The sequence below is a fragment of the Melospiza georgiana genome, chromosome 18 (assembly GCF_028018845.1).
Source record: "Melospiza georgiana isolate bMelGeo1 chromosome 18, bMelGeo1.pri, whole genome shotgun sequence".
NCBI lineage: Eukaryota > Metazoa > Chordata > Aves > Passeriformes > Passerellidae > Melospiza > Melospiza georgiana.
The window spans coordinates 8,496,684-8,508,754 of NC_080447.1; the positions used below are offsets into that span (position 1 = coordinate 8,496,684).

The following is a 12,071-nucleotide window of genomic DNA, read 5'->3' on the forward strand; positions in this document are numbered from 1 at the left end:
CCCTGGCACAAGTTCAGTTACTAAGTAGGTGAATACTGAATTTCTGTGTCAACAGACTAGAAATGCTTTTGTCTGAGAATTCCTGGAAGATGGGGGATGGGCACTGCAAGCACACAACAGTTTATAGTCCCTATGCTAAAGAATCTGAGGGCTTAACAGAAGTGTGAAGCTTCCTAAATATGCATGACTGCTTCTGAAATCTCTAGGTTGGCTATACCCCTGACTGGATCTTCCTGCTGAGAAGTGTGATGAGAGTCAGTCCAGAACAAGGCCTGCAGTTCTCTCAGATGCTGGTGCAGGATGAGGAGCCACTGGCAAACATTAACCAGGTGATGCCTACAACAAGAATACTGGTCTCTTTCTAGGCAGAGGGAATAGTGTAGTACCATCCTGGGGACTGGTAAGGCTGGTTCACATCTCTTGTCATCTTTATTAGAGGAGTGACTAAATAGTCTAGTTAAGTTTGGTTATCATTGAGTCTTTAGAGGCAAGTGTGTTTTCAAGTTGTTGGTTTATTGATAGTAAACCTACCACAATCTTAGTCTAAGCAATAAAGTGTTACTGTCCTAGTGTTGACTTTAATGGAGCATATATCTCCTCCTCATATCTCCAGGAAGATGAACAAATAAACCTAAGTTCAGTTCTGGCTGCCATTGACCACTCTTGGTAAATGCATGAAGAAATAAGGGAAGATTGTGCATTATTAAAGAATGAAGCTACTTGGAAAAAGTCCTGGCTTTATTTCTAGCTTTTATTTCTAGCAACTATCCCAGCAGGAGAAGGGATGAGCTTTCCATATTTTCTTAGTAGAACTAACTAAGAGTGGGTGGTAAAGTCTGGCATAATAGCTCAGAGTAATGCACTTCTTCCATTCTAGAGAAAAGGGAAATGTGAAACTTGTCTCTCTATTACCATGATAGTAAGACTATGAAAGCAAGGCAATGCAGCGTGGTAGGTGCTGTGATAGCCTGTTCTCTCAGTTTGAGACAAGCTAGAATCTTGTCATAAAGCAGAAAATAGGGGATGCAGTATCGTAACATCACCCCAGGACACCTCTAGCCAGGCTTTTTGTATACACAGAAAAATCTACATGTGTGTATGTAGACCTCTCTTCTGTAACTTGTGCAATCTCAACAGATTGTGGATGTGTTCATGGAGCACAGTCTGCTGCAGCAGTGCACATCCTTTTTGTTGGATGCCCTGAAAAATAACCGCCCTGCAGAAGGCCACCTTCAGACCCGTCTCCTGGAAATGAATTTGATTCATGCCCCACAGGTACAACCCAGTTCCTCCAAAAAGGGAGAGAGAGTACTGGACTAGTACACGAATAGGATGTCTGATACTGTTATCTACAAGTTGTTTAGTAACATGAAAGTTTACTAAGTCACTGCTGTGACTTCTCAACAACTTGTAGGCTAAGCTGCTGTGATTCTCTTGGCAGTTTTGATTTTTTGACAGTGAATATGAAATGTAACCTCCTAGGTTGCAGATGCCATCCTTGGAAACCAAATGTTTACACACTATGATCGTGCTCATGTTGCCCAGCTGTGTGAAAAGGCAGGCTTGCTCCAGCGAGCTTTGGAACACTACACAGATCTCTATGATATTAAACGTGCAGTTGTACATACTCACCTCTTGAATCCTGAGGTAAGTGTTGTCCAGAGTAAGAAAGTGATGTGAACTGTCTTTAGCACTGGAGCTGCTGTAAAATGGGTTGTAGGTACTGAAGTAGCATGAGTAACTGTGATTCAAGAACATTTGTCCGGTTAATGATCAAATTGTAATCTCTACATTCAGTGGCTTAAATCTTACCTCAGTTCCCCAGGTGGACGTTTCAAATATAATTTCCAAATGCATTTTTGTGATTGTAAATACAGTGAGTGTTTTTATATCTTTGGTCTTAGTTCATGGAAGACTTCCCTCTAGTGCCTGGTTAGTAACTGTTTAGTTGGCCCATGTTAGACGTCAGTCAAATCCTGTGTGAGTTACTGAGTAAAACTTCTGTCTCTTTGCAGTGGCTCGTGAACTTCTTTGGCTCTCTCTCAGTTGAGGACTCTGTGGAGTGTTTGCGTGCCATGCTGTCAGCCAACATTCGGCAAAACCTACAGCTGTGTGTGCAGGTTGCTTCTAAATACCATGAACAGCTCGGCACCCAGTCTCTTGTGGAGCTTTTTGAATCTTTCAAAAGCTATGAAGGTACAGTATTAGTGGGAAGCAGCTTACTTGGAAGCGCTGGCTGATTAAAGCGAATAGTAAGGATTGTAGCTTTTATGGGAAAGGTACTTTTCACATGGCTGGATTTTAGGATGCTTTTATAAAAGTGAGCTCATCACAGTGAGTTCTAGGGGTAGTCTTGTTCTAGATGGTTTCTTAACTCTCTTGAGTAAAGACCAGAAAGAAAGATGAAATCTGAAAGAAGGGAAAAGAATCTTTCTGGTACTCCCTGCAGTTGACTGAAAGCTACTCTGTCAGCAAGGCTGAGCTCTAAGTCACGGTCTGAGGCCCATACAGCCTTCACTTTCTTCACTTCTAACAATGTTAAACACATGTGACTCTTTCCAGGACTGTTCTATTTCTTGGGTTCCATTGTAAACTTTAGCCAGGATCCAGATGTTCACTTCAAGTACATCCAGGCAGCTTGCAAGACTGGACAGATAAAGGAAGTGGAAAGAATCTGTCGTGAAAGTAACTGTTATAACCCAGAACGAGTGAAGAACTTCCTGAAGGTAAATATTCTGCTCAGGAATTGAAGAGTCTTCTGTATGTTTTGCTTAGCAGCAGAGCTACAGCTTTCTAGTGGAGGGAAACACCAAGAAAGTTTAGTTGGCATGGCTGTGAATAATCTTTTGTTGTTTTGTTTTTTCTCTTTCACACAAAATACAGGAGGCAAAGCTCACAGATCAGCTTCCTCTGATCATTGTCTGCGATCGGTTTGACTTTGTTCATGACCTGGTGCTCTATTTGTATCGCAATAATCTGCAGAAGTATATTGAGATCTATGTACAGAAGGTAAGGGCTTGTTGTTTACTTCATTATAAGGAACTACAGCATGGTCTGCTGCCTCTTTTTTCTCACTCTCCCAGTGCAGAGGCTCTTCATTAAGCCTTTTGTCTATCACAAAAACATTATTCCTGGAATGTATATATGAATGTTAGTTACTCCAAGTTCTCTGCTCTGAAGCATAATTGAAATTGTTAACTAGAACTTCCCCATATGGAAGACTGGGGGTGCATTATTAGTAATGCTAATAACTAATTTCAGTGATGGTGGCTTATTCTAGGTGAATCCTAGCCGTATACCAGCAGTGGTTGGAGGCCTTCTTGATGTGGATTGTTCTGAAGATGTCATCAAGAACTTGATCATGGTGGTGAGAGGGCAGTTCTCCACAGATGAGCTGGTGGCTGAAGTGGAAAAAAGAAATCGGTAATGAAAATGCATCTGTAGGCACCAATGTGGGGCTTCCCTGACCCTGCTACACACAAATTGAATTGCATGCAGTTTTGTTAAATGATAAAGTACTGATATTGTTTTGTGTTTCTCTGTAGAAAAGCAGTTCAAATTTGCTGGTCAGTCTTTTGATTGATTGGGTCATGTAGAAATGCCTGACAGCAGTGCATCATGTATAACATGGCTTTTGAACACTGCCATACAGCCAGCCATGGGATGTGCCTTCGGAGTAAATTTGGATCAAACTGTCCTGACAGTCTTGCTGCAGGCCCACAGCAATTCTGTAATTAGTTTCTAACTAACCTGTAAAACGAACAAATGGCTTTAGACCTGAACTGCATAATACAACAGGAGTTGAGAGATTGTAAAACTAGGAGTATCTGCAGATCTGTCTTCCACTCATTTAAGACTCATTAAAAAATAACTGTCTGGTCTCTGTTTGCTTTTAAGTTTGACCAGCAGACTTGTTTGAAGAGAAGGCCAGGCACTGAGTGGTAGCTGTAAAACATACCTCAGTCTGACTTACAAACCTAAAATGTTTGCTTTTTCAAAGGCTTAAGTTGCTGTTGCCATGGCTTGAATCAAGGATTCATGAAGGCTGTGAAGAACCTGCAACTCATAATGCTTTGGCCAAAATCTACATTGACAGTAATAATAATCCAGAGCGCTTCCTTCGTGAGAATCCTTACTATGACAGCCGTGTAGTTGGCAAATACTGTGAAAAGAGGGACCCTCATCTGGCCTGCGTTGCTTATGAGAGGGGGCAGTGTGATCTGGAACTCATAAAGGTTAGCAAAACTGCATTTATAAGCATGCTTTAAAGAACTGCTTGCTGTCTGAAGTGGAAGCCTGTCTGGCTATTAGTTTAACACTTGCAGAATCCTGTCTTGCAGTCTCACTCAGGAGTTGAGGCAGGTGGGATTCTTCTATATGGAGACAGTAATTTTTATGATGATGAGAAGAACTTATGCTATATGTCCAAACTAGAATTGTATAACTAGAACTGTGAAGTATAGTCCATGTCTTTCATCCGCTGATTCTGCTTGAAATTCATTTGTTTATTAGGCCCAGGTAATGACTAGGCCTACCATTAAAGCTTTGTTAATTTGGTTTTTTTGAGCCTTGAAGGCTCAGCAGGAGGAGCAGGCTGTCATCTACCCTGACCCTACCATGAAAGAAAAGTTTCCCTGAAACTAAAACAGGCTTTGTAATTTTCCTTTGTTGTGATTGACCCGTAGACTTGCTCCAATACTTAACCAGAAATGAGGAAAATAAATGTTGACACTTTAACTACAAGGACTTACTCCAATAGCATTCCTCTCCTATCTTTAAGCTTGTTGTTCTTAGAACATCCGTCAGAATTTCAAGGGCAGGTGAAATTCTCAGGGTTCTCAGATAGTTTCTGGTCTCAATGGGAACACCAAAACTTAATGTCAGATGAAGCCAGTAGTGCTTGTGGTTTGCTGAGAAAAACATTCTCCTCCTACCTGCACTTCCATATTGGTATATGCAGAGAATGTCAGCTATGAGCATTAGAATGGTAGCATAATCCAGGCTTGCTACTGGATTAAAGTGAATGACTTTCCAGCCTCAAGTGTTTAATTTTTAAGTAATAGTTCCACTGGAGCTGTTAAAAAAGGGCTGGCTACATTTGTCTCCTTTATTTCAGGATATGAAGGTGGCTTTGAGTTGTTGTTTGCTAGAAGGCTGCTAGGATAAACTTTACCATTCGAGTTAGCCATTAAAACCTGTCTGTACCAGTTTCTTCCCTGAACTGATGTTCTGAGAAGGTGTTTCTGGTTGTGGAATAAAGATCTTCCTGTAAGAATTACTCTTGAGACGTTGTTGTCTTCTGGAAGAAGGGTCAACTCCTGCAACTGATAAATGAAAAGCATAAAGCAAAATTTGTTAGTACTGATTTGCTCACAGCACAGTAATTGAAATTCCACGGGCTTATTTGGATACTAGCAATGTGAGCTGTTGCTGTAAGATGACTTAGGCCTTCAGCTTTCTACTCTTCTAGCTGGAAGTTGAAGCTAGTGGTACGAATAGGATCACAACTTGTAACTCTCCCATAGTGCACTTCTATAAGGAATTTCACACTTATTCTGTACCCTTAACACCTTAACAAGAGAATCCAAGGCACTTGCTATTCTGAACACTCGTAAGCACATAAAGCTAATGACACCAAACACATAACCTACTTCTAGCTTTAAACAACTGCACCATTCCTCAGTTCACTACTTAGCACTGCCCAGGCAAGTGGCTCCCCTTTCTAGATTTAAAACTTAAGTTCTTCAGGCTTCTGCAGGTCTTCACTTCAACCAGAAGCAAATAGTTACTGTGAAGCCACAGTCAGAGTGTTTGTGTTGGGCAAAACCAAGAGAAGCTCTAGAAATTCTGCTGGAGACCTTCTCCATGAGCCTTCCAGATCAGAGGTTGGGTAAGAACTTGTCTGTGGCATTTAGCATTGGTCAAAAATTAGTTCTAGTCAGTCTTCTAGACTGTCTGGTTCATAGCTAGCTAAACTTGTCTTGTGGTACTGACCCTTAACAGTAATGCCAATAATTGTAACTTCTCCTTCAGGTGTGCAACGAGAACTCCCTGTTTAAGAGCGAGGCTCGCTACCTGGTGCGCAGGAAGGACCCTGAGCTCTGGGCAAATGTACTGGAAGAAAACAACCCATTCAGGCGGCAGCTTATTGACCAGGTACAGCAAAAAGGCTCAGCTTCCATCCTGAAGACCTCAGGATGTCTCAGAAACATTATGGAGCATTAAAGTATCATTCTTCCCCCACAAGGTCCCTTAAAGCCCCATCTCACCATATGAAAGTTTGTAAGAGTTGGAGTGGCAGGTATTAATTCTGACCTCCCCATCTCACCATATGAAAGTTTGTAAGAGTTGGAGTGGCAGGTATTAATTCTGACCTTCATGGTCAGAAGATCTAGCTACCAGTAAGATAATTTTTCTGTCCTGGAGAATGACATTTATCTAGGGAATTTGTTTCCCGTATAGATGTAAGATGTGATTTTACTTCTGTATAAAATACAGCTAATAGCAGTTTCTTGCTGTCTTTATCAAAATACTCTCAAAACTCTGAAGCTTTAATTTGTAGTTCACTGGACAAATAACTTGACAAATGGACAAATACTTAATTTGGGGAAAACAATTAATAGTTTCCTGCCTTTGAATCTAGGTTGTCCAAACAGCTTTATCAGAGACACAGGATCCAGAGGAAGTTTCTGTAACTGTGAAAGCTTTCATGACTGCTGATCTGCCAAATGAACTGATTGAATTATTGGAAAAAATTGTCTTGGATAATTCTGTATTCAGTGAACACAGGTAAGAGGAGAGCTTTGTCCTCAAGTTTAGCCTATTCAGTACCTTTGTTTAGGTTGTGAATGATCAGATTATCATGGTAAGCAAATTCTTTTTGAAGCTAAATGTCAGTGGTTCTCAATCTGGCGATGAAATGTTGTTTCTAGTGACAGTAAGTTGTTTCTAGTGACAGTTGTTTCTAGTGACAGTTTATTTTTTCACGTGTGCAATCCATGTCACTTAAGCAGGTGTTGCTGTGCACTGCTTATAGTCTATGCCTTCTGTTAACCAAAGGAATCTGCAGAACCTGCTGATCCTGACTGCCATTAAGGCCGACCGCACCCGAGTGATGGAGTACATCAATCGGCTGGATAACTATGATGCCCCAGATATTGCCAACATTGCCATCAGTAATGAGCTATATGAGGAGGCCTTTGCTATATTCAGAAAATTTGATGTCAATACTTCAGCAATTCAGGTGAGGTGTGGTTCCTGCATGGTGGTGTAGAATGCTTCCCTGGACAGAAATGGCTGTTCTAAGAGCAGTTAGCTTCATATTGCTTGCACAGAGCAGTGTATACACTTGAAGAAAGAGTTCTGTTAGAAGGGACAGTGTTACAAAACTTAGATTTTTAACTTGGAACTTCAATTTCAAACAGGTGCTGATTGAGCACATTGGCAACTTAGACCGTGCTTATGAATTTGCAGAGAGATGTAATGAACCAGCAGTGTGGAGCCAGCTGGCCAGAGCCCAGCTCCAGAAGGACTTGGTGAAGGAAGCCATTGACTCCTATATAAAGGCAGATGATCCATCTGCCTACATGGAAGTTGTTCAGGCAGCTAATAGAAATGGTAAGGCAAAGCATCTTCAACTTCAGATTGCTTGGATGTGAGCTAGGTTATTGCATTTACATCAGGAACTATTGAGACTTAAGAATTCTCTTTCAGAGAAAATGGGAACAGTCAGTTCCCATTTAATCATGTTAAGTGAGATTCCTGTCACCAAGATTCTGTCTTGCTACACCAAACATAGACCTCTCAGTAGAGATAATTTGGACTGTTATCTAAAGTATCACTAAGTATAATGTATTTATTTGTATGTGGCAGAATTGCTTGCCAGTTGGATTGCAGAATGGTAGCAAGAAGTCCAGTCTTACCTGAAGGTGACTTGATGTTGACAGGGAATTCCATAACTCAAGTACAAATGGCTTATTATCGTGGTAGAGGAGAGATTTGAGCCTGCTTGTGAAAACTGTCCTTAAGGTGGGCAAGGTAAACAATACAGAATGACTAAATAAAGGATCTTACATATCTCTGCTCTCTTCCAGATAATTGGGAGGACCTAGTCAAGTTCTTACAGATGGCCAGGAAGAAGGCCAGAGAGTCTTATGTAGAGACAGAACTTATTTTTGCTTTGGCAAAAACTAATCGTCTGTCAGAACTGGAGGAGTTTATTAGCGGCCCTAATAATGCCCATATACAACAGGTATGTCTTGCTCCGCAATTTCCAGGTGTGACTTTCTGCTTTGCTGACCCCTCATTCTTACTGCTACCTTTGTTTACCTTGGACTCCTCTTTCAGGTCGGTGATCGCTGTTATGAAGAGGGGATGTACGAAGCAGCAAAACTTCTCTATAACAATGTGTCCAACTTTGCTCGCCTGGCATCTACCCTGGTGCACCTTGGGGAGTATCAGGCAGCAGTGGACAGTGGCCGCAAAGCCAATAGCACAAGGACTTGGAAAGAGGTAACTTAAAACTTGTGGGTTTTAATAGATTTTAATTCTAGAACAAGTATTATGGAAATACCTATTTGGAACGCTTAGTAAACCTCAAATTTGGTAAAGCTTTGCTCTGTTAACTATTTGCTGACTGTCATGACAGGTCTGTTTTGCCTGTGTGGATGGAAAAGAATTTCGCTTGGCACAGATCTGTGGCTTGCACATAGTCATCCATGCTGATGAACTTGAGGAGCTGATCAGTTACTATCAGGTAACTGTTAATATTCTAGAAGACTTGTACAACATACTTGTATCTGCTAATAAAGTGGTCACAGAAAAAAAAAGATACTCTAGGAGCTAATATTTAAATTCAGTTTTCCTCTATCTTCATTTCTTAGTGGCAACGCACATTTTTTCTGTAGTAAATGGAGAGGTAATAGTTCCCATTGTGCCTTCTTTTATAATTCTCTCACCTCACTGGAGTAAAAAATCTAAGCACTTTCAATGGAGAGAAAGTGAAATCATGTTGTATTTAGGTAAATATGCATTTTAGCAAGCTTTATTAATCCTTATTTTCCTAACATCCAGGATCGTGGCTACTTTGAAGACCTCATTGCCCTTTTGGAAGCTGCTCTGGGCCTAGAGCGTGCTCACATGGGGATGTTTACTGAACTTGCCATCTTATACTCCAAATTCAAGCCTCAGAAAATGAGAGAACATCTGGAACTTTTCTGGTCTAGAGTTAATATTCCAAAGGTATGCAGTAAGGTAGCTGTAAGTGAAGGTGGGAAGCTGCCAGTGAATCAAACATGGTGCATTTTTTTGTTTTTCTTATTAGGTTCTCAGAGCTGCAGAACAGGCTCATCTCTGGGCAGAACTTGTATTCCTGTATGACAAGTATGAGGAGTATGACAATGCAATAATTACTATGATGAATCATCCCACGGATGCCTGGAAAGAAGGCCAGTTTAAAGACATAATTGCCAAGGTAAGTAACTTGGTAACTGAAGCAAAGTGTTGAAGGCTTCTTTCAGGACAGAGGCAAAAACGCACAAGAGAATTGCTGTTTAGAAAACAGTTTGGTTAAGTTACTACTCAGTTTTTCTGCTGTACTTAAAACAACTTCCAATCAGTTTAGCACAAAGAATTAATCTGATCTTGCACTATTTCTTTTATGCTGTGCAGCACATTCTGTTGAGTGGCAGCACCTAGCACAGAATGTTTTCAGAGGCTGCGCGGGATCATAGGTCACAAGCAAGAGGCCTAACCTTCTTAATACCTTTGAGCTGACTGCTGGTTTATAGTGAGGGTGTTGCTGTTCTTGGAAGACTTCTGCATATGTTTCCAGCTGTTTTGGTGTGAGAAGAATGATGGGCAGTCCCATGAGTACAGCAGAGAATAGTGAATTGAGAAGTAGTTTAAACAAAATATAAGACTGAGTACACTTCTACTGTTCTTGGGGGTTTCAGGGAAACAATTTAAGGACTTTTTAAGGCTACAGTCTTCACTGACAGCAGAAATGGACAAATGGTCATATTAGCTGTAATGGCTGCCTGTGCCAGGACCTCTTCAGTGGATGGATTAGAATTGGTTTGTAATGCCCCTGGTAGCCTGTGATTTCACTGTCTGGCAGCAGATGGCACAAGAAGCAATCATAAGATTGACCAAGAATTCTGCATCAGTTTAAAACTTCCTACCTCTAGAAGGAAACTTAAGCTGTTGTTTAGTAGCAGTCAAACAAACTTTGTACTGAGTTAGTGGTCTGAACTAAGCACCTTAGGCTTACTTCTGTTTAAAGTACTAACTAGTATCTGATCATGCAGGTGGCCAATGTAGAGCTGTACTACAAAGCCTTGCAGTTCTACTTAGACTACAAACCTCTGCTGATCAATGATCTCCTGCTTGTATTATCTCCACGACTGGATCACACCAGGACAGTCAATTTTTTCTCAAAGGTGAGTTTGGGAGCATGTAGGTCAACAAAAAGTCCTCTTGCTCAAGTTAAGATACTCCAGGCTCTGGCTGGAAGAGTTGACATCTGTTGAGTAGCTTTGCCACCGGTATGAAGGACTGAGAAGCAGCCCAGTCCTGGCTTGATAGGGGAAATGCAGAAGAGTTGCATAACTGGCCTTGGAGACTGTTTTATTTTACTGCTGGCAATACAGGATACCTTGTCTGAAGAGTTTTAACAATAAGCACAAATTCTTGTAATAAAAAATGGGAACCTGTTTCAGGAGAATGCAGTGTCAGGATTGCTATACATAATCTTTTATTGGAAACATCTTCTTTCCAGGTTAATCAGCTATTTCTAGTAAAGCCTTACCTGCGTTCAGTCCAGAACCACAACAATAAAGGAGTTAACGAAGCTCTAAACAACCTTTTAACAGAAGAGGAAGATTTCCAGGTGAGCCCCTGAAAACAGATTGCTAAGCCTGAGGGATGGTTCTCTGGCAAAAAAGCTGCTGACACAGTAATGTCCTTGAGTAAAAGATAACACTTCTCCAGTGCAGCAAAGAGAGGGCATGCAATCAGGTCCTTAGCAGGCAGGAGTCTTGAGATGTCAATGATTTGCAAAAAAGCAGGTGCCACAGGTGTTTTTCTCAGAGCAGACCTCTCAAAGGTCAGTATCAGGTATGTACTCAGTGGGACAGCACTTCAGTAAATAAATTTGCTTCTGGCCGGCTGCCATTTGAAGACATGCTTTGTCTTTTTATGGTAACGAGCTCTTCTAGTCTGGAGTGGGTGTGACCAAGTTAGCATCTTGCTTTGTTAGAAAGTATCCTTTGGAGAGGTGCATGAAACGCTCAGGTAAATCAGTAGTAGCCATGGTATCAACATCCAGCTGGCAGAACTGAAGCACTTGTGCACTAGGAATAGATGCTTCTTTACTCTAGTTTCACCTACTGCCATCTGGAAGCACGTGTAACAACTCTCTCTCAAACAGGGTTTGAGAGCTTCCATTGATGCCTATGACAACTTTGATAACATAACATTGGCTCAGCGTCTGGAAAAGCATGAACTAATTGAATTTAGGCGTATTGCAGCGTACTTGTACAAGGGTAACAACCGCTGGAAACAGAGCGTGGAGCTGTGCAAGAAAGACCGTCTGTATAAGGTGAGTTAATGACACTGCATAAAGCTCCTGGGGACTGAATGGTAGTTTCCAATCTGGAGTTTTAATCAGTAGTCCTTCACTTGAAGGAAAGACTCTTAAAGCAGAAGTGGTTGGAGTTTCAAATGCATGTCTTAAATCTATTTCCATAATGTTGTCCTGTATCTGTGGGATGTGTCTCTTCAATCATTGGCATCTCTACAGTTACCTGTATCGGTATGGAGCATTCTCCATAGGCCTCAAGTCACAGGCTCTTGTAAGGGTACAGATGAAATGCAATTATAGTGGTATGCTCTTCAAACCTGTGGTGAGTTCTCACAGGCCAATTTGTATGTAGTCTGTAGGAAGCTTGTTGGATGATGTTAATAAAGTATTTGGCTTACCTCAGAGCTGTTGTGTGTGTATCTGGCCTCCTACAGAACATGCCTGGTGTTAAAGACTAACTTCATGGTATGCCAAGTACTCAGCTTATCTG

General features: G+C 41.2%; 1 protein-coding gene across 4 annotated transcripts in view; it reads left to right on the top strand.

The window, feature by feature from the left end:
• The window catches only part of CLTCL1 (clathrin heavy chain like 1), a 34,401-nt gene that overhangs the window by 16,650 nt on the left and 5,680 nt on the right, over positions 1–12,071 (top strand). For all 4 annotated transcript variants that reach the window (XM_058037272.1, XM_058037269.1, XM_058037270.1 and 1 more), the window contains 20 exons: positions 207–329; positions 1,138–1,275; positions 1,483–1,647; positions 2,016–2,196; positions 2,563–2,726; positions 2,884–3,009; positions 3,281–3,423; positions 4,001–4,235; positions 6,034–6,156; positions 6,644–6,789; positions 7,060–7,243; positions 7,425–7,617; positions 8,094–8,251; positions 8,347–8,511; positions 8,648–8,755; positions 9,073–9,240; positions 9,323–9,472; positions 10,308–10,439; positions 10,778–10,888; positions 11,429–11,599. In XM_058037272.1, coding sequence (XP_057893255.1) covers positions 207–329; positions 1,138–1,275; positions 1,483–1,647; positions 2,016–2,196; positions 2,563–2,726; positions 2,884–3,009; positions 3,281–3,423; positions 4,001–4,235; positions 6,034–6,156; positions 6,644–6,789; positions 7,060–7,243; positions 7,425–7,617; positions 8,094–8,251; positions 8,347–8,511; positions 8,648–8,755; positions 9,073–9,240; positions 9,323–9,472; positions 10,308–10,439; positions 10,778–10,888; positions 11,429–11,599 — 3,084 coding nt within the window. The remainder of the gene's footprint in view (positions 1–206; positions 330–1,137; positions 1,276–1,482; positions 1,648–2,015; positions 2,197–2,562; positions 2,727–2,883; positions 3,010–3,280; positions 3,424–4,000; positions 4,236–6,033; positions 6,157–6,643; positions 6,790–7,059; positions 7,244–7,424; positions 7,618–8,093; positions 8,252–8,346; positions 8,512–8,647; positions 8,756–9,072; positions 9,241–9,322; positions 9,473–10,307; positions 10,440–10,777; positions 10,889–11,428; positions 11,600–12,071) is intronic.